The sequence below is a fragment of the Patella vulgata genome, chromosome 3 (genome assembly GCF_932274485.2).
Source record: "Patella vulgata chromosome 3, xgPatVulg1.2, whole genome shotgun sequence".
Taxonomy (NCBI): domain Eukaryota; kingdom Metazoa; phylum Mollusca; class Gastropoda; family Patellidae; genus Patella; species Patella vulgata.
The window spans coordinates 23,072,828-23,096,729 of NC_065881.2; the positions used below are offsets into that span (position 1 = coordinate 23,072,828).

Sequence of the window (23,902 nt, forward strand, 5' to 3'; positions counted from 1 at the left end):
TCACACCAAAGATAAAATTCCTTAAATCTAATTATATTATTTATTATTAGTTGCCTTCTCATCAAAGTTACGCAGTGACAGGGGAGGTAATTGTTGTAAAATGTTATATAATATGATGTAAACTCGATGTCAAGTAAGAACTAGATTTTTTACGCCACAAATAATTTTTGTTCACAAAACGTCGCTATAATCTTGTGTTTGATTTATAATATAAACACTTGATGATTTATTTTATTTATTTGCAGCAGGTGACATGCGCTTATATTTACTTCGGATGTGGAGCATCACGTCATTGCTAAGAAGTGCATTCACATATTGATCCTAGGAAGAAGGTTGTTTCGTTGTAATGTGCCAGAGACACAATTTTGTGACAGAGGGCAATAATTTTAGTGGATTTTACTTGATTTTTAACCGTTGCAATTATTTTCTCCAGTTTTTATTGAGGCACAAAAGTAACAGTGCCATCCATTAGATACTCACAAAGTGCCCGTATGACAAATCTTGTAGAGCAGTGTTTTTAGAAGTAGAATGTAACAATATATGGCGATCGTCAAAAATAGATAGCTTGGCCTTATTCCTGTCAAAGACAGATTAGGAAAGACAATCTGTGGTATCATGGTGTGTAAAAAGCAATTATGTGACTGGTTCAGCAATTTGAGTGCTCACAAAAGGATTGAATACATCTGTGCATTAATGCAATTATTTCATCCTTTGGAGCTGAGGTTTTTTGGTTCAGTTTTAGAGGACCTCGGCAAGAAGAATTTCTTGTCTTTAAGAGATGCAGAAACTCAGGCAAACAGTGTCACAAATCTGGGAAAATTAAATGACTTGTCACAAATTTTGATATCATTAACTTTACTTCACTCTTCGAACTCTAGGTGTTCAAATGTCCTCTATGATGTGTTGCAGTCATATCTCCAAAGATGTTTTAACAGGATTTTGTCAAAAGAACCAGAGGCATTCACTGATTTGATGACAATGTTGACAATTGCTGTCAATCATCCTGCTTTTAGTTATGAACAGAGGCAGTCATTATCTGAATTCTATTCGAGAGCCTATGATTATTCTAACAAGGTAAATATAAAAAAGGTACCGTAATTAACTAGATCTATACCATTTGCGAACAAGTGTCACTGTCATTTCTAATATCAATAAATGTAGTTAACTGCTTCATTAATTGCAGATGTGAAAAAACTCCAAACAAGGTCTTTTGAATTGGTTGAAACAAGATTGTTATGTCATAAACATGCAACAAAATTCTGAAATTTTACAAAATAGAGAAAGGAATAATAATATTAATAGTATCCTCTCCCACCTTTTAGCGTACTGTACTTTATTGTGGTACTGTTACCATATATTATTTATCAGTACTGTACTCAAGAGGAAAATACCTTCAAATTATGTTTTTAAAGCTCAATGGATTGATTCTCTATGTGCTCATTTTGGTTTTAGCCAATTTGTGCCTGATTGATAATGTCAGTGATGTGTGCCCTAATTTAAGTCCGTCTTTCTATCCAGATAGGGGGTGTCATACCATAATAAATTTGATCACCCCCCCCCCCATCTTCTTAGCACTTTTTACGACTTTTGCCTGGTCTTTTCGTGGATACACTCTTAAAATTTAAAATGTACTAATAAAAAATACTGTGTTCATCCCATGCTTTAGCATCCCATGCTTTAGCATATTAAAGTTTTATGTGTTAATTCAAAATTGTAATAGTTTTGTAAACCGTTACATGTAGGTATACTCTAACCTATTAAATTTCATGAAAATATTTAGTTATTATACTTTTATTTAGGTCATATTTGTAAATGATCTATCTCCTAGAAGAATTGCTGTTCTACATATGCAGGTTTATTACATTTGCTCAACACAAAAATTATCCTACACCAAATATAGGTTCAATAGACGAGTGCAAAAAATGTAGTCTACCATTGACTTGATTAAAATGGATTTGTATAGAATTTATGGAAAACAAAACTGAAAGTAGAATTCTCAGTACATGTACAGGAAGTGTAATTGAACATATTATATTTTTTCAGAGAAAGACATAATGCGTACATTTCACTAATAAAATAGCAATCATCATTTTTAATACAGCACTTTTTATGCATTGGAATTGAATTTGTATAATGTTTTGGTTACATCACATGTATACAATGAATGTATTTTCAATTTGGTTACAATTTAATGATAGGCGTATACAATGTATGAATACTCTTATATTACATGTACATGAAGTTTTAAGATGCCCTGTTTACTGCCCGGTCATAGGGAAGTTTCTGACTCACTGGTCTGGAAGTTGGGTTTTCGATCCCTGCATTGGCCAAGAAAGTTGATCCAGATTTTCTGACGTGGTTCCCCCTTGTCAGTGATGCAGGACGGAGGGGCTGACAAGGACAGCTGTCTAGTCCTTGGGATGAGACGAAAAACCAAGGTCCCGTGTATACATTGGAATGCACGTAAAAGATCCCTTGGCAGTTGGAATTTGATATAAGAGTAGGCAATAGTGCCGCTGCCCCGGCAAAATTTCCCTCATAGCACACTGTATGGCGTATGCCCGTCTTCATTAGCCCAGTATAGGAGCAGAACAGTAGGACGTTAAACCCCATTTCATTTTATTTCTTTGATGTATCATACAGAACCGCACAGTCATACTTGTTAAAGATTTTACATGTATATAATGCAGTAATGTTGTATTCAGGGCCGCAACATATCCCTAAAACAATTGTATACCAGTAGGGAACACTATAGTATTACAATAATCCTCTATACATTGTACTTATACAATGTGCCATTTAGATTATGCTCTGAAGTAGTCTAAACATGAAGTAGTAAGTTGTAATATATTGATCCAGAGTGTAAGAAATTATAAATGAAGAATGGTTGTTTAAAAAGCTTGAAATTTGTTTAGTTAGGTTCTAAGAGACAGGGATGCAGGGATTAAGAGACAGAGAGAGAGAGAGAGATGAGAACAAATGTGTACCATTGTTTTGTCCCTAAACACATTTTTATATTAAACATTTATATGTGGTTGTATACAGTTATCAGATTGAATATTTTATCTGAAAATAAGTTTGTAGAATTATGGGAAGAATTGACCATTGAACTTAAAGAAAAATACTGTTTGACTTTAAATATCTTAGCGAAATATAAGGCTGTGAACAGACTTTATTTCTATTGAATATGTTTACCGGTACAGCATATTCAAAGTTTAACACTAAACATATACTTAAAGCATGTGCATGGGAGCAGGAAGTTATAACTGGAATTGTGTTAGCACCTTAGATGTTTCAATTATGATCTATGAGTTGTTTAGCTCATAAGTTGCTTGGTCATCTCCATCTTTAAATATAAAGTATAAGCTATATTAGAATTTAGCAATAATGTTAATTTGTCTTTGATTTAGAGGCTCATCATGTACTACTTTAAAATGATGAAAATCAATTCATTAGTTTTAGAGACGTGACTTGAGAAGATATCAGGAAGCATGTCTCCAGTAGAGTAAGCTTACCGGTACTCTGTAAAACTTGAATCGTGTGTCTGTAAATACTAAGAGATAGTCTACTTTAAATACATGTGGCATTCTATTCCATTGATTCGAGAGTAATTCAAATTCCCTTAAGAATAAGAGCCATTTGTTGTTTTCTAATGAAAGAATAATAGAAATAAAGTATAGCTTTCTAACCTTACAAGTAATGTAAATGATCAGTTACATGTAGAGTTAGAGAGTTTATTATTGTTTGTAATACTGGCTTAAAGGGACTTAAACATGAAGTTAACAGTATTTTGGTTTTAAATCTAAAGATTATAATTGTTACCTATACTTGTTAAGAATATTTGAGACTGTCAATAACTAGTGCCCCCCCCCCCTCGAAATATTCAACTTCCCCTTTTTATCCACACATGATATTTACTATAAATATGTTAGTTAGAAAGGACAAATGTTTCTTTTTTGTTGAGTTTTTTTATAGTATAGTCATATAGCAAAGCAAAGTAAAGAAATTACAATATAATAATAATAATATATGCACTTATCAAGTTGGTGCTCCACACTTCCACTAGTCTCGACTCCAATTCTAAAAAATTCTGTATATTCCCAGTTGAGTTAATAATTATGATTATACTTTTGAGAAACGTCATTATTATAATCCCTTTAAATTGTTAAAGATATTTGTAGACAAGGCCATTTTAAGTTTATATTCCTGACACCTGAATGTTAATAGATTTGTGTGAATTTGACTCTTGCCTTCCGGTTCCATCCATGATCCAGGGGGAAAAACATTTGTAAATTAATATAACTTGAGAAACTGTTCTTTTATTTTGAGCTTTGTATGCAGTGAACTTTGAACAGATAATAATTGCATAATTGTGTATTACCTTTTTGTAGAGATTTGCATTTTTCTTAAAAAAAGAAAACCAACCAAATAACAACCAATCATATTGTAATAACATCGCTGCAGGTTTTTGGGTTTTTTTTTAGAATCGGGGTTAAATTGAAGTAAACGATGGTCCAAATCCTGAATGCATGAGAATTGCAAATCCCCATTCATTTTAAATTTGGATTTTGATAAACAGGCATGATGAATGCAAGAATAAATGTCCACATAAAATACTTACATGTTTGTCATTTGCATTCTTTGGACATTATCTAATATTCCATGGTTTAAAATACTGCACGCTAAAAATGTACTCTAATTGATTATTTAACATTTGATTATGAAAACAAAATCAAAATATTAACAGCAGATAACCTCCTGGCTTGGATTCAATCAAATTCAAAAGAAGCTGACACTTGTTTTGATCATAACTCTTTTATATCGTCTGCAGAGGATAGCAGATGTTTACTAACTTTCAGTTTATCATGTCTTTGTAAAATTGAACGGAATTGAACCATTTTTGAACTAGTATTCAACATTCACAATATTAAATACAAGGTATTAAAAAATCCATCAAATGATTCTCAGACTTTATTAAGTGATCAAGGAAAAATCTAGCCTTTAATATTCAAGGAAAGATTCAGTCTTTGATACATGTATGTATGTTTTTGAAATATTTTTATTCTAGATCGAAGAGGAGATTGATCTTGATCTCACAGTTGAAAATAACCAAAATCGGAAGACAGATAATGCTAGAAGTCCATTAAAGCCAGCAAATGTTTTTCCAAAAGGTTTGTTAATAATTTAGTTTGTAAATAAAACTGCCGATGATATAGTGTTGCATCATAGTATGTATGTATTTCATGTCATATTGCTACACATGATTAGTATTTGATTCTATACAACACGGTCTCATAATTTCACAGTTTCAAACTTATCTCAAAATAATCAACAGAATGTTAGTAAGAATATGTCTCAATCATAAAGGATTTGGAGATCTTTACCAGCTATCTTTTCCTGCACGCAGACTGAAAAATGCACTTCTTTGAATTATATTTCCATAGAAAAAAACAAATCCATTTTTTGGGGCAGTGGATTTATTACATTGAATACTGTATATTGATTTATTGTATGTGAAATGAATGAAAATATGTTTTCTTTTGTTTAAATTTACAATGCATACAAAATATATTTGTTTACTTGAGTTTTATTCTTTTATTTCTATCTTCCCATGTATGAAATAAGCCATGTATACATGAATTAGCTATAAACGTTTCTTTGTATGTAATCAGATTTTGCCCTTAAGGCTGTCATTTTATTAGAGTTTTAATATTTTCTTTAGGTTTTTTTTTCATGACCATACACCACACATAAAACAAACATGTAAATTTTAGTATTTAATGCCCTTAGACAAGAAGAAAGAAATGAAATGAACTGGGATTTAACATCTTAATAATCTGCTCTGACTAGAGTAAAGCAGACAGGCATACAGCATAAAGTGTGCTATGAGGGAGAAATTTTGCCTGGACAGCTGCGCAGAATAGAGATAGAAATATATAAATACATAAGCAATATTTATGATTTCATTATAGCCTTTCCATTGATTATGTCAGGGACCGACAGGAGCTGAGTGAGTAGTATGTTGGCTTACTAACTTGGCGGTCTCGCATTCAATCCCTGCGTTGGTCGATAAAGTTTGTCAGAATTTTCTGGCGTGGTTCCTCTTTGTTAGCGATGTAGGATGGAGGGCTTGGCAAGGGACAGTATATATAGTTATAGTAGTTCGGATGGGACAAAAAACCAAAGTCCTGCATACGCATTGACAGTTGGAATTCAAAATAAAAGTAGGCTGCAGCACCACTGTACGGCCAAAATTTCCCTCATAGCACACTGCATGGGGTATGCCCGTCTTAATTAGCCAAGTAGGAGCAAAACAGTAGGACGTTAAACCCCTTTTCATTTCATTTGGCATCTGCTTTCGAAAGCCTTGGATTTATTGGGTTTTTTTAAACCTAAAAAAGGGATCTGCTGTGGATTAACACCATTTTCTGTGTTGAATAACGATTGGTTAACAAACGCTATAACATCTAATCAATATATCACCATGTTCATATATGATATACAGTAGGAAGACTCCACCTCAAATAGTTATATACTATTGGATTAGCAAGTACTAGACGAGAGACTTATTAGTTATGGGGGGGGGGGGGGGGTTGGATGGCTGAATGGTTAGCGTGCGCGCGCTGTATCATAAAGTCTGTCATTGAGTCGACTGGCGTGGTTTCGAATCCCCAGTTGTACGTGACAAGGAGTAGGGTCGCCTGTCCAACCTCGTGGGTTTTCTCCGGGTCCTCCGGTTTCCTCCCACTGCTAAAGACCCCTACGCGCAAGCGAATTATGTAAATAAAATTAAACCATATGTTAGTCCCGAAATGACCTAGTTTGTGTCGAGTGGATGTTAAACCCCATTTCTCTCTCTCTCTCTCTATTAGTTATGGTAGACACAAAACTTACATGTATACATTGCTACATCTGTGTTGAGTGTCGATTTATAATGTGAAAAACTGAGTATGTAAACTCCCCCTTTGTGAACTGTTTATTAGTTTGGTCTCAATCTGATTCAAATACAGATCTATATTTTGTTTTGTTTCGTTTTGATGGCCTTCACTATATGAAGATCTGAACAGTTTCAGTGGCTTTTGACCCTATGACATCAGTCACTTGATTATTTAACCAGTCAGTGTCAGTGTTTCAATTTGGTAATTGGAAATACAACTTTGCTTTTAATTGTTTTCTATAGATGTGAATGTCTATCCATAGTTCTGCGTGTCAGACGATAAGAACTTGACTCAACAGACCATTTGATTGGCTAATCCCTCACATCAACCAGAATGTGGGTTATTTAACAACTCTGCCAAATCCTAGTGTAGTAAAGACAAGTAAAACAATATTTTAAACTATAAAAAAACAAAACGAAATAGGATCTGTTTTAATCAATTGGTTTGATTTAATGTGTTATTTGTAGTAGTAATTGGGCGAGTAAGTGAACAAAATTTTTTTAACTGTTCATATTGTGTTTACGTATTGTTCTTTTGTTAACTTGTGTAGTAAACTCAATAATGTTATATTGTTATTTTCTAGTTTATATACGTGGATTGGAAGTGAAAGAAAATAAAAAACATCCTGATAATAAAATCGAGATAAAAGTTACCTGGTCAGATGATACTGTAGAAAATATCTTTAAGACACCTAAACAGCTGTATGATTTCCATACAAAGGTAAATTGAGGATTGTTATATTTAGTTGTATATATATATACATGTATCAGTATTAGACTTGCCGTATAGATTGGAATGGATTGATACATATATAATTAAAGTTAATTGTCACCAACTTGGTAATCTCGTCTATGTCGGTGTGAGCTGTCTGTCCTGATAAAATGTCATATAACAATGTTACTTTTTGGGGCAGATAGGACAATATGATACAAATTTTTCTACAAACTTGTAGTACAAACGTTGTAAGACAAATTGATGTCATGAAAAAAAATGTTTATGACAATGTAACAGTTTAGGAAGAGTGGTAGGTGTTACAGTAGCTCAATATTATCCAAAATTTTCGACATTGAAAACACAAATTATTTGTCAATTTAAATCAACATTGATGTTGTGATCTTACCTGGAAAAGATGGGCTTTACCATTGGTACATGAATTGTGTACCAGAATGCATTTCAGTGCCATTTGTAACTAGGGACTTGAAGAACGAGGCTAGATATTTGCCAAAAGTCATGTCAAACTGTTTAGAAATTACAGTAAAAACAGAAACGATTGAATGTTTATATACATTCATATTACATTATTATATGCATTGCGACCCACTTGTGTCAATTCCTAGGTCCCAAATATTGGCGATTTAGCTCTTTTAAAATCATGATTTTAGGCAATATGATGTAGTAAATCATTCAAATAGTTTTGAGGTTTCTCATTGTTTCAAATTCATTTGGTAACAATTCTATAAATGGTGACATGACTATTTACTATTGTTTTTTATACGCCCACATTTTCATGTGGACGTATATTGTCGTCGCCCCTGTCCGGATGTCCGTCCATCCACAATTGTTTGTGAACAGTCTACAGGTCACAATTTTTATCCGATTTCAATGAAACTTGAAATATAGGTTTATCACCCTAAGATCTCGGTTCCTTTCGATATTGGCATGTATCGGACTGTAACTTCATGGATTATGGCCCCTGATTGTACGAAAAATCACGTTTTTAGCTTGTGAACACTGTAGAGGCCACAATTTTTATCCGATTTGGTTCAAACTTGAAATGTATGCTTATAACCCAAAGATCTCGGTTCCTTTCGATATTCGCGCATATTGGAACGTAACTTCCTGTACGAAAAAGTCCCGTTTTTAGCTTGTGGACCTTATAGAAGTCATAATTTTTATTCGATTTAAAAAAACGTTCTATTATATCACCGTTACACCCTAAGGATGACTGAGTTTGAATTTCGTGAAAATCGGCCCAAAATTGACAGACAAAATGGCCGCCATTCGTTCCCAAATAGCGTAAGAATATGGTATATCAAGGTTGTGGACCCTGTTGAAACTTGAAATGTAAGTTTATAACCCAAAGATCTCGGTTCCTTTCGAAATTCAGGCATATCGGACCGTAACTTCCTGACTTATGACCCCTGATTGTACGAAAAATCACATTTTTAGCTTGTGGACCCTATAGAAGTCATAATTTTTACCCGATTTAAAAAAACATATTATTATATCACCGTTACACCCTAGGGACGACTGAATTCGAATTTCGTGAAAATTGACTCAAAATTGACAGACAAAATGGCCGCCGCTAGTTCTCAAATAGCGTAAGAAAATGGTATATCAAGGTTGTGGACCCTATAGAGGTCACAATTTTTATCCGATTTTGTTGAAACTTGAAATGTAAGTCTATAACCCAAAGATCTCGGTTCCTTTCAATATTCGCGCATATCGGACCGTAATTTCCTAAATTATGGCCCCTGATTTTACGAAAAATCGCGTTTTTAGCTTGTGGACCCTATAGAGGTCATAATTTTAATCCGATTAAAAAAACGTATTATTATATCACCGTTACACCCTAAGGACGACTGAGTTTGAATTTCATGAAAATTGGCCCAAAATTGACAGACAAAATGGCCCTGTTCATTCTCAAATAGCGTAAAAATATGGTATATCAAGTTTGTGGGCCCTATAGAGGTCACAATTTTTATCCGATTTTGTTGAAACTTGAAATATAAGTTTATAACCCAAAGATCTTGGTTCCTTTCAATATTTGCCCATATCGGACCATAACTTCCTGAATTATGGCCCCTGATTGTACGAAAAATCATGTTTTTAGCTTGTGGACCCATTAGAGGTCATAATTTTTATCCGATTTAAAAAACCGTATTATTATATTACCGTTCCACCCTAAGGACAGTTGAGTTTGAATTTTGTGAAAATCGCCCCAAAATTGACAGACAAAATGGCCGTCGTTTATTCTCAAATAGCGTAAAAATATGGTATATCAAGGTTGTGGACCCTATAGAGGTCACAATTTTTATCCGATTTTGTTGAAACTTGAAATGTAAGTTTATAACACAAAGATCTCAGTTCCTTTCGATATATGCGCATATCGAATTGTAATTTCCTGAATTATGGCCCTTGATTGTAGGAAAAATCACTTTCTTGTTAGCTTGTTCTCTATCCATCTCTCGAAAATGTGGGCGTATCCTGCCTGGCAGCCGCTGGTTATCCGATTTAAAAAAAAACATTTTATTTTTCACTGTTACATCCTAAGGACAGCTGAGTTCGAATTTCATGAAAATCGACCCAAAACTGACAGACAAAATGGCCGCCCTTCGTTCTCAAATAGCGTAAAAAGATGGTATATCAAGGTTGTGGACCCTATAGACGTCACAATTTTTATCCAATTTTGTTGAAACTTGAAATGTAAGTTTATAACGCAAAATCTAGGTTCCTTTCGATATTTGCGCATATCGAATTGTAATTTTCTGAATTATGGCCCTTGATTGTAGGAAAAATCACTTCCTTTTTAGCTTGTTCTCTATCCATTACTCGAAAGTGTGGGCGTATCCTGCCTGGCAGCCGCTGGTTTTATATAATTCTATAATTATAAACATTTTTTTCCAGCTTGCAAATTTTTTTCCTGCAAGTGGAGACCATGAAAAGAGAATTCCTTATTTGAGAGGTGAGTATGAAAAACCTCAACAGATTTTGAGAGATAAATATGTACTCTGATTTAATTGCATATATTTAACCTTATGGTGCCATACAGTAATGGTAATGCCACACAAAATTTGTTGTCTGGTTCTCAGACTATACTTTAAAAAGTCAGATGAAGGAGAGGGGGGATTTTTGTCAAGGGGTTCATGTGGAGAAATGACATCACATCTCAGGTTCTACATTTATCTCATCATCAATTTATTCATGTTGTTTGTAGTAATTGACTAATTCACATGTCGTCTTGGTCTACAGATGGAAGCACAGATTTTGTAGTTCTAATGTATAATTTCAGACATTTTTTTATTTCTGATTATTAGTAGTTTGCAGGATAATTACCATGCACAAAAAATGGATTTAGGAAGACAAAACCATATTTACAATTTTGGAATAATGAGACATTTATGATTCTCAATAACATTTATCAGGGTTGTGTACATGATAATTGAGCCTATAGTACACTTCCAGTTTCAACAATATGTGGAGTTACTTCCCTCTGACCAAGGAAATACTGAAGAGCGGTAACCAATGAGGATGTTTCAAGTGATGCCACACGAGTCATTCAAGTGGACCAAATTTTGGAATGTTGGGAACATTGGGCCAGTTGATATGGAATGACTCAAAATATTTAGAAACCAGAATTTTTTTTACATAACCTAGATAAGATGAACATAGAAGTGAATTGCTGTAGTCTTTGGGTATATCTGTAGTGTAGATTGGTCTGTTTGTGATCTAAATATTTTTATTTCTTATTTTTCAGTTAATAATTTTAGAGAAGATAAAGTTGATAGACATGTATTTTATACCTACATTCGGTAAGTACACCTCTTATTGTAGACATACTTCAAATGTCTTTAATCGGATGCTAATTCATACTTTATTGAAATAGATTAGTAAAGATAATCCCCCAGGAACAAACTAGATCAACACTGTGTGAATTTAAATCAGTATAATCTTCACCAAAACGCGTTTCGGGCTAATAGCCCTTCATCAGTTGGCAATTTGAACGATATTAAAAAAATAATCCCAGATTAGTGGTATATATACAAATTTTTGGCGCATGCGCCTTAAAATAAATTGGGATTAAATAATCCTTAGGTTAGGATTATTATTTAAAAGATTAAAAACATAATCCCTATACTGGGATTAAAAAATGTTGAAAATTAAAAGATGTAGAAATTTAATCCCTGTATATACTGGGATTTTAAAAGAATAAAAAAGTTGATTTTTTTAAATCAAAATTAATGTACATAAATAATTTTTTAAAAGTTGATAAATTTGAATAAAATGGATGTACAAATGAAGGGCTATTAGCCCAAAACGCGTTTTGGTGAAGATTATACTGATTTAAATTCACACAGTGTATATACAGGGATTAAATTTCTACATCTTTTAATTTTCAACATTTTTATTCATAGAGGTGACCAACAACCTCCCTATTCACTCACAATACGATATCTACCGCCTATCAGCATCACCGATTTCACGATCCAGAATTGAACCACTAGCTATGAAACTACTCCTTTGAATTCATAACCACGCATTTTAAAACCATACGTATAGGCCTATTCTACCTCTGCACGTTTGAAGACTAGGAGGTTCCGGATGACCGAGACTATACGTATTTCGTCTCTTAGGAAACGGCCGCCATTGATGTTACCTGACAATAGTCACTTGATGATAATCAACGTTTATATTTATTCATTTATTATATTAATTTTGTTTGTACATCCATTTTATTCAAATTTATCAACTTTTAAAAAATTATTTATGTACATTAATTTTGATTTAAAATCCCAGTATATACAGGGATTAAATTTCTACATCTTTTAATTTTCAACATTTTTTAATCCCAGTATAGGGATTATGTTTTTAATCTTTTAAATAATAATCCTAACCTAAGGATTATTTAATCCCAATTTATTTTAAGGCGCATGCGCCAAAAATTTGTATATATACCACTAATCTGGGATTATTTTTTTAATATTGTTCAAATTGCCAACTGATGAAGGGCTATTAGCCCGAAACGCGTTTTGGTGAAGATTATACTGATTTAAATTCACACAGTGTTGATCTAGTTTGTTCCGGGGGGATTATCTTTACTAATCTATTCTACACGGACTGGTTCCTGCTCTCCCTCAGATGCATCACTGAGATCCAAACCGGACCACATTGTTACAGGGGAATCTTCCGCCCTCCTACTTTTTCGAGTGTGGGGGTTTCATCGTCTCTTTGACTTGGAATCTTTATTGAAATAATCGTGAAATGCTTGTATATAGTTTGCTTTGTTTGTCTTTTCACAGAAAGTTGAATAATTTATCAAGACATATATTAGATTGTGATCATGTGGTCGAGTTCTTCAAGGGGGATCATCCTGCCAAGTTGGTGAAAAATCTTTCACCAAAATCAACGTATTGTCCTTCGTCATCACCTTCTAATCTGTCAGGAGGTTTGTGTAGTCTTTATTTTAATTTATAAAGTTTATTTCCGGTGAATAACAATAACTGTAGCAAAGATAGTGTGTGAGTTAGTTGTATTTAACGTTCGCTTCCACCGAGGTGATATAGCAAAGATAGGGTTCCCAGTCCCGCTGGTATATATGGTATAAAATTTGTTTCAAACAAACAGTATTTCACTTAATTTCTATTCACTGTTTGCATATAAACAGCTCATTGCAGTATCCAGATAATTTTGTTCGCTGTACCATCGTTTGAGTGATACAAATACTGACTCAAGCCCTACACAAAAACACTTTTCAATTCATTATGAATATTGAACAAAATTGAACCATTTTTGGACAGATATTTCTTTTATTGTATGGGGTCACGGTGGGTAAAATGCTGGCTCGCTAGCCTGGAGGTCAGATGTTCGATCCCTGCATTGGCCCAGAAAGTTCAACCAGATTTTCTGCCGTCGTTCCCTCTTGTCAGTGATGCAGGACGGAGGGCTGACAAGGACAGCTGTCTTGTCGTTCGATTGGGACAAAAAAACAAGGTCCTGTGTACACATTGGCGTGCACGTAAAAGTTCCCTTGACAGTTGGATTTGATATAAGAGTAGGCCGTAGTGCCGCTGTCAGGGCAAAATTTCCCTCATAGCACACTGTATGACGTATGCCCGTACTCATTAGCCTAGTTCGGAGCAGAACAGTAGGATGTTAAACCCCATTTCATTTCATTTTGTTTTATTGTAGTTTGTTAGGGATCAGAGACTTGAGCCATGTACGAAAAGTTAATATCATATTACTAATGTTGTTATTTGATATTCACATTAACTTGTTAGTTTGTTGAGAAACAGAACCTTAGTGAATGGATATATATATGGTCTTACTGTGACATAATATTCACTAATTGATCAAATCAATAATTTATTATACATCAGAATTAATCAGTTTGTAATCTATTTTTAGAAGAAGAAGATGCAATTCCTCCTTTTCCTCTTACATCTCTCACTTTTCTCAATTCACAACTTCCTGTATGTTCAAGTAAGTATCTATATTACTATCTATATTTAAACTCATATTTAAAGTTTGAACTACATTAATTAATTCATTTCTCAGTATTGTCGATTTCTGTGAAATAATAATTTTTGTCTACAAATATTTCTTAGAAAGCATTGTTTACATTTTCTGTAAAGATGACTTTCACGGGGCCAATAATAATTAAGGTTTCCAGAAATGATGAGTCTTAAATCAGTTAACTTACATATAGTAAAACTGGCATATTTTTGTCCATTCCATTTTAAAACATGGATGTAGTCGTTCTCTAGTGCATAACTGTACAAATAAACGACCTGTACAAATTAGTTGACTTGAAAAAAAACCATACTAGAATGTTCTTCCTGCTACAATTTTTCAGCTCTATGGGGATAGGAGATCAAAGGAGCATCATTCACGTTGGGGATAAATTTCGATAGTAATTTTTCATTAATAAATAATTCTTATAATAAGATATTATTTCATATTTCAGTATATACATTTTTATCTTGACACACTGACAAAGGGGTATAGAAGCATGAATTTATAGTACCGTACCATAATTAAAAACATAAAAGATATGAATTCAATTTGCAACATTTCCATGCTTTTACAAAACTGACTGTCAATCAAAATTTGGAAATGGAAGCTCTGATACTAGGGTATTAAGTACTGGTAGGTTTACGTAAACATATCAGAGAAAGAGGAATGGGACTTAATGTCTGTTTATCACAAATCTGGGGCCTGTTTCATGAAATTTTAACGAAAGATAAAATCCAAACTTCAGTTTTGATTGACTGAGCACTAAAATCAATCTAATATTATCCAATCAAATAACTAAAATTTGGATCTTATCTTAGTTATAATTTGGTGAAATAGGCCCCAGGTCACTAGCAGTGGGATGAAACCAGAGCACCCAGAGAAAGCGAACATGTAAGGCAGTTGTGACCCTTGTCCAACACAACCTGGAATCTAAACCACAAACACTTTACTGAGTGACAGACCACCTGACCACCCACAGACCTACCCTTGTAATAATAATATCAATAAAGTTGTACAGTAAAATGTCTGTTTTACATGTGCTTTGTACAGCAGGTATAGAGTTTTAAGTTTATAAAGTTATGAGTGTGTTATATTTGGATATGTTGTTTTTCAGATGTAGGAAAAGAGATGAATATACCTGTTACTGCTTTACCACCCAATAGGTAAATTTTCATACATACAAAAACCTTTCATAGATTATTTAGAAAAATTTAATTGGGCACAAGATATTGTTCAGTCATTTTCGATCAAGATGTCTACTTTAAATTATTTGGTACCATTAAGTTGACTTGAGTTAAACCTCAAGACGGATCTTTTCATATATATAGTGTGTGTTTTGTATTATGGTTTGCTTAGACCGGAGCTTGTCTCAATTGTCATGTTGAATTTAGCAAATTAAAAAGAGTCCTGATTGTTATTAATATCCTTAAATGACATTTAGAAGTAGAGATATAATATTTAAAAAAACACATCTTTATCACCCAATGATCAATAATGAATACAACCATACATTTATTATACATCCATGAGTAAGACAAATTATAACAATCAAAACATGAAATTAATTGAGACATAATAACAACAATCACTTTTCCTTTGAATGTTCTCCTTCGCTATTGTATATAAATAAAAAAAAGCCATACATCAGTCAGAAAATAACCTACAATAAGTACAGTGTTGGTTAGACATATTTCACTACACATATTCATATTTATCGTTGTATTTCATTTTGGGAGCCATGGTGGCACAATGAGTAGGACATTGGCTTGTTAACCTGGAGGTCCCATGTTCGATTCCTGCGTTGGCGGGGAAGGTTGATCGGCATTTTCCGACATGGTTTTCTCTTGTCAGTGGTGTAGGACGGAGGGCCTGGCAAAGGACAACGTATAGTCGTTCAGTTGGAACGAAAAATCAAGGTCCCTTGACATTCAGAATTCGATATTATAAGAATAGGCTGCATCGCCAATGTCCAATCAAAATTTACCTGCATGGTGTATGCCCGTCTTCATTAGCCCAGTCGTAACAAAACAGTAGGACGTTAAACCCCATTTCATTTTATTTGTATTTCATTTCTTTTTTTAAGACAATTTATTGGTCCAACTGTGCTGACTGCTCGAACAGAATCCCCTTCTCAGTCTCCCCCTTCATCATCGACTGAATCCCCTCACAATAGTCCATCGGCTTCACCCTTATCTCAAACATCGGAAATGACATCTGATACTCAACCGTTATTCAGTTTGGATGAAAACCCAGATCAACTCAGTAACTATACAGTCAAACAGGTGAGAAGATCGTTATTGATTTTATATATATATATATATATATATATATAGCCATATTTATTAGTCTATTGGGCCATCTATAATGACTTTTGAACAGATTCTTTTCCATTTAGTTTGAATTGAATATATAGGTTTTATAGCTCGCATGGATGTACTTTAGAATATCAGGTCTGTCATTGTGTCATGTTATGTGGTTTTGAACTGAGGCTAGTATGTGATAAGGAGTAGGGTTGGCTGCCTAACCTCATGGTTTCCTCCCAGTGCGGAAGACTCCTACTGGCATGCAAGCATATTATGGAAATAAAGAACTACTATAAATTAGTCCTGAAAACTTGGTGAGATTAAACCCTCTCCCTCTCTCTCTCTCACCACCACCCCCCCCCCCCCCCCCCACGCCACCCCACCCCACACCCAACTGCCCATTAGCCAAGCTGAATAAACAGACATGTTGGAAGTAAAATCGTAACAACATTTCTGTGATTATTAGGGCTGTGGTCTAAAATACTGGGCTATATATCTTATCTAAGGTATCTTATATACAATAGAAATTCTACATTTCCTGTGTAAAATCAACTAGAGTCTCAACATATATGCTATTGTATTGCAGCTTACGTGTATGAAAGATGAAGATCTTGTCAAAACTGATTTACCAAGAGATGCTCAGAAAAAATTGAGGAACAGAATAACAGAACATTTGTAAGTTTAAAATTTTGTTTTGGTTCACCATCTCTCAAATATGAGTTTGTCCGTCTGTCACACTTTTTGACTCACAATACCTCTGCTTCTAATGTAACTAGAATATTCAAATTTGATGTGGTTGTTCATTCTGTGAGTTCTTTATCTCAGTTTGGTGATGAGCATTTTCTGTTGGGCTAGTCAAAGCACATAAGAAATTTCATGTGTCCAGACTTTGGGACAGAATAATTCTGCTTCTAATTGAGCAAGTTAAAATGCTCAAAATAGGTGTCAATGTTTATTAGATGAATTGTCTTGGCTGTATATCTGTCACATATGTTGAGACACAATAACTCTGCTTCTAATTGAGGTAGAATATTCAAACTTGGTGTAGATGTTGGTTATGTAAATATCTTGGCAGAGTTTGATGATGGCGATCATTTTCTGCCTAGACTAAGGAGAGATAATCAATTGGATTGGCTGAGACTTCAGAACACAATAATTTTGCTTTTAATTGAAAGGGAGTGATGAAACTTGACGGTTTCATTATATCCATACGTTGTCTGATATTAGTTTGATAATGGACATGCTTTAAAATTGAATGTATATTTATTTTACAGTGGCAATGATAAACCAAATGGATTAGTTGAACCTCAGTTTACAGTTGCCAACATAATACCATTGGTCCCACCACCTGTGGGTCGTTACCCCGCCCACTTTACTCACCCACCACCTCTCCACAACTTCATACATCATTTCCAAAACATGCCAAATAGCCGTGATAATTCTCCAAGTAATTCGGAACCGTCTAGTCCACCCACAAGCCCCCACCTTAATCAGGCATCAAATCTTGTCAAATCATCCAGCAATATGGGATCACAAGGTAAGTATTGTTGGTGGATAAAAAATTTTTTCTCAACGGTTTTATTTTATTGTTCAACTTAGTCACTCCTCTGATATGCTAGTATCTTGACAATTATTTGACCTACTTTTATCTGATTGACTCTCCTAAGATTAAACACTTCAGATTTAAACATTTATTTATTAAGTTATCTATTTGTGAGTGTAGGTAAGTGCACCACAAATAAACATATATCTAAAAGACAAACTTGTTGATAAGGCACAGTAAATCAAATGAATGGTTACAGTGATACAGTCTTCACACTCATAACAAGGGAGATAATCCTTTAAAGCAAAACAAGAAAAGGGAAGCAATTTCCTGAACATTGATTTATTGGGTGACAGAACCGAAATGTGTTATAATGTGTCTTAAATTATTATACTTGTAGATAAAATACACAGAGATGATAAGGAATTTAGTCAAACTGGTAGTTTACCAAGAACAGGTGTTAAACACTCTCAAGGAGGAGGTTCAGTGAAATACCCTGTTCATAACATAAAACCGGACGGATTACTTCCTCAGCCTACCATAATCCCAATGAACGTTCCCGAATCTAGTCACGATTTACAAGGCTTATTAAATCAAAATGGCTACCAATCTGATAACCCACCAGCAATGTCGCCAGCTGTTCGACCTGAAATGTTGAATATACAAGTTCGACCATATTCTGGAAAACAGCCACATCCTAATATGGGATATTCACAGCAGAAGTTAGTTATGATGCCAGCAGAAAAGCAAGGAAATGCAATGGCACCTTCGATGGTTTATCCAATGCCCACGTCTGTCTTTTCAAGCATGATGGACAATCAAACACGACCCTTCATGAACCAACCAGGAATATTAGGTCATCCACCAAATTTAGGAAGCTCAAGACCAGGTTTCACAAGTGTCTCAAACGCGACAACGATGACGATATCAGGAGGACCAAGAACCTCTCTTACACCAACACCCCCTATGGCTGGCAATACAGGAACTAAATCCCCTAATAACAGTGCGTCAAACTTAGTGAACAGTTCATCAGATCCCAATCAACCCAATCACGAACAGACTAATTCACCATCTCCGTTACAAATGAATAATCCTGCTAATACAACAGTGCCTTGTTCTGCTGGTCCAGTGGCTCATAATCATCAGCCGTGTAGTGCATGTGGCTCACCACGCCCACCTAACTGGCCGATACCTGGACTCCTACCCACTTCTAACGGTTACATGCAAACTATTCCTTCCATACCCCACCCATACCAAGCACATATGCATCCACAGACATTTCCTAACGGAATGAATCCTGAACTTTTTTTTAATTCCATGCCAGTGCCACTGTTTTATAATCATCCAATGCCTCCATTTTTGTACGGCAATAACATGTACCCAGGTGTAGCTAATAATGTACCAAAGAAGACATTTTGTCATAATTGTGGGTCCAGTAGTCATAAAGGAGCAGATTGTAAAGAAAGCACTATGGAGAGTATGTCTGGTAAGTTTATGTGCAGGAACAAATTAAAACTTGTGACCGTTGAATCTCTTAAAATGTTTCAATTTCGTTCAGTATTTACGCATCCTCAGCAGGGAATACAAACAAACCAGTGCCACCTAGGAGTGTGGCATGAATCATTGATGTGCCTCTCTTTAATCCGATTAGAAACAAGCCAGCAGAAGATCGATTAAAAATTTGATGTACAATGTGATCGTAAACTTTAATTTCCTAGTTTACATGAGCTGAACATCTTTGGTTTTGTTTTTAGATAAGACTTGGGAATCAGATTGTTTACTAATTTTAGGGTTATTTACGGCTCTGACGACATTGGAAAACAAAATCAGTCATGTTTCGATATTGGCTGTATCTGTGGACATAAAATTTTAAGAGAAAGCCAGTTTACAATGCAAATAAAGACTTTAATTTCGTTACCGATTTTAGAGAGGAAACAAGATAGAAGATGCTTAACTGTTGATCGTTTCCCCAACAACAAAGCTTTCACAAACATAATTAATGCTGGGGAATTTTCCACACTGTTTTCCCCTTGTCAGTGATGCAGGACATAGGGCCTGACAAAATTTTTTTAATTAAGTGTAGACTGTAACAATGATATGCAGTCAAGATTTCCTTAGCATAACTTCAATAGCCTGGTTGGTGTAGAAAAGTAGGACGTTAAAACCCATATCATTTAATTATGGCTACATTATAGAATACCTCTCCCTCAATCCATGTAAAGTTTAGAATAATCAATTCAATTAGAGAATTCTATGTTATTCTACATAAGCATTGACTTTAGAATCAAAAGAAAAATGGTTATAGGTTTATACAACTTGAAAATAAATGTTTGAAATATTATGTTAAGATGACTTTATGCTATCCTTAAAGATGCCTTCCCATGTACAAACTGGGTGATTTGATGATGTATTTGAACGAAAAACATATTAAAACTAATTAATCTATCAAAACATTGTATTCGCGAGGAAATACCCCAAGATGTAAAGAATCTGTTTTAAAAGCCATGTTTGTCAAAAATCTTGATTAAGGGGGGCCCAATTTCAGAATGTATTTGTGGTTACTTACTGTCCATATACCATACTAGGTCAAGCTGGCAGACAATAAGCCTTCGGGTTGCTCGCTAGTGATACCTAGACATTTTTGCCCAGTGCTTGCCTGATGCGTGTTTTTCAGGGAATTCAGTATTTTTCTAGTAAGATTGGGCGTCTCTGCTTCCCATATGTACACCAAATGTGCCATACTTTTATTGAAAATACTACCCTATAAAAATACTTTAGTGGGAATGCATTTTTAAAATAAGTTGATAAACACGATTGTTTTCTTGAAAATTTTATATATTTAACTCTTCTTTTCATTGCAGGTCATTATCACTTAAATTACAAAATGAAATCTGATTCCGACTGACCTAAATAAACCTAGGATATTGGAATAACATGGCGAGATATTAACGATTCTGGTATCCTAGGAAACGAATTGGAAACTTTGTTTGATATTTAACATCACATGACTTTATATCAACTAATGTTTTACTCTCTGCTGAAGAGGCAAGGAAGTGTTCAAATGTAAATAGGTGTGAAATATTTATAAAGAAAGTTTCTGTATATTGTGATAAAAAAGATGAATATTTCCTTTGTTACAATTGTTATGGATGCATAGTAACAGTATTGAAGGTCAGAGTTCATTTGTCATTGAATATGATTACTCTGAATATTTACATGGTGCACAGAATCAAGAAATGTTTTAATGTTTTTTTTAACAGCTGTCATTTGTAGCTGGATAATTTCTACTGGAGAGATTTGTTTTCTCAAGGAAATTATTAAATCATGAATGAGAAAAGTGTAAGAAATGCATGATTTTTGAAATCAGTGATTTTATGATCAGGAAAAAGCCATAATAGGTAAAAGAGATGGTAGTGAGATTATTTTGTCATCAAAAATCCCAATAATACTTAAAAAATCGGAAAACAAAGAAATTTTGTTTTAAAGTGAGAACAATTGTAATTTTATGAATTGCTGTCGGAAATGTTTTGATTGTTGGTGTATTTGGAAATAGTGGCATGTGTATTTATAAAAGACTGAGAATAAAAAAGAAAGTACCCCTAACTAACTTATTGCAGCTAAGTGCTCGAGTACTGATCTCTGCGTGTTGATTGTTTGTGCTGTTATGTATATATAGGGCTATTTTTTAATTTGCATTTTATATGCGCAGATATTTATCAATTGAAATAACGGAGTAGAAGCACATCTATGTAAAAGATCTAATGAAATTGTGTTAATAAAATATTCTTATGTTATTACGCAGCAATAGAGCATACATCCCAACATGCATAGCATCAATAGTGCGTAGGAGGATTATTGACTAAGTTGCTCCTTCCAATACAAAGGTGGGCAATTCATCAATTATTCTTCGATTAAAACTCGATGTGGCTCAGTATTTGTGATAATCTTGTATATTTATTAAAGTTCCTAATCAAATATGGTCGATTTGGTTTTAGTTGCCAAATCTTGGAAGTGCTATGAACATATATTAAAACGTACATGCCCTTAGACTGATTGACAAACACTTTATTTAGTTCAGATGTATTTTGTCATTGTAGTTTGCTATTATATAGCAGGATAAAGTGTTTGTGAATACGGCCCATTTCTACATATGATGATAACTTGAGGGGAACACTAGTTGAAAATCTTTTTAAAAAATGAATTGATTAGTTTTCCTGGATGGATTATTTATTCTTTTTTAAATGGATAAAAGATGTCAGTGTATTCAAGATGACTGCCATTCTTATAATATACATTGAAAATATTAAGGAAAGATGTTATTTGGAGGAGAGGATTAGTATATAAACACTCACTGGTTCAATTAACAAAGAAATTTTTTTTTTCAACTAGTGTCCCCTGAATGTAGCATAACTGTGTATATTTTAAAACATATCTTATGTACATGTCAAATTTTGTATCTCTCTTAAACAATAAACCACATTGAAATAATCTTATTAAAGGACAATTGTCACATATTTTCAACAATATAGTTTCGTTGAAAAATCTCCTTTTACGACAAAGAGAAGTAGTTGAGTAATAACCTTTTACTGCAACGGTTCTCATAATTTATTGCGTTTCACTAATTCCCGCTTCTTAACAATTATCAAAAAACGACAATACAATGAATATTATGACCTCTATTAACAATTTATTTCTTCAGGTTTTGCACTTGAAATTATGCTTTACTACTCATCTTGATTTACCGAAATTTGTACTTTATTAAGAAAAATTAAGTCATATTAAGTATGAAGTTTTAAAACAGATTGAAAATAAAATTTATTTTATTAATTACTTTAGTGAAAGTATGTTATTACTTATGAACTATCACAAAGGTTTAAAAAATTGATATCCAAAAATTACATATTTTGTGTCAGCTAAAAATGGGTAAACATAGACTATAATTTTTTTTTTAGTTTATATATATTTTTTTTTCTATTACTTCAGATATTTCACATATCAGGTTATAATTGAAATTAATAACAAATAATTCATTACCGTGGTATCCAAGTGAAACAGTAAACAATCAAAATCTTTTAGGGTAACTTTTACTTTCTGTTATGACATTCCCTAAGATGAGGCCTTCATATGCATTGGCCTTGTATTTGAGGTCATGGGACATGACTTTATAAATAATTTTACTGGACATCAATACAGTGAACTATTGTCATTAGCAAAAAATAAAAAAAATAAATAAAATTTGATGAGAAGACAATGATTCATAATTTGTTAGAAAAGCGTACAAAAATGAACTGCTAGTAGACCTATATGCAGTATAGTATTGTATGTTTTCAGCAGTTCATTGACTTTAAATTATTTTTCTATTTTATATACAGTTAACTTCTGATAATTTTTGTGCCTGCTACTTTGACATTTTCTGCATTTTCTGAAAAGAGCGATAACTCACATTCTGCGCATGTTTTAATATGTCTCATTATCATAAATCATAATGCTTAGCATTGCTTATCTACTCACCAACCGTAAATGCTTTGGCCTGTTATTCATCAATACCTTCTGATTGTCTTACGTGGCTTTTTCATTGATCTGGAAATAACACTTCTCACTGTAGCTGACAAAAGTTCTTTCAACTGAAGTTGATTCCGATATGTTTTAAATATTTGCCAATCAGGTATTAAAAACATCAATAAATCCACAGAGCAAAAGTTGTGACTGAAAAAATTAGGCACTGGAGAACATAAGCCTGGCAGGTGACTTAATTTCAAGCTTGATTGTTAATATACAAAATACAGCACTAATTTTTTAGGTTAATCAGAATTTGGTAAATATTTAAATATAAGTGAAATAATGGAAATCTTGCTAAAGCATGGACGGTTTGTGAAAGGAAATGA

General features: G+C 33.7%; 1 protein-coding gene across 1 annotated transcript; it reads left to right on the top strand.

The window, feature by feature from the left end:
• The first annotated feature begins 315 nt into the window (after positions 1–315).
• Positions 316–22,904, top strand: LOC126815760 (zinc finger CCHC domain-containing protein 2). Its single transcript, XM_050541672.2, has 13 exons — positions 316–1,074; positions 5,069–5,171; positions 7,522–7,658; positions 10,566–10,623; positions 11,416–11,470; positions 12,959–13,104; positions 14,064–14,138; positions 15,286–15,334; positions 16,255–16,453; positions 17,061–17,149; positions 17,749–18,011; positions 18,418–19,503; positions 20,879–22,904. Exons 1-13 carry the CDS (start codon positions 616–618, stop codon positions 20,920–20,922), a joined length of 2,763 nt encoding a protein of 920 aa, XP_050397629.1. The 5' UTR covers positions 316–615; the 3' UTR covers positions 20,923–22,904.
• Positions 22,905–23,902: the final 998 nt, after the last annotated feature.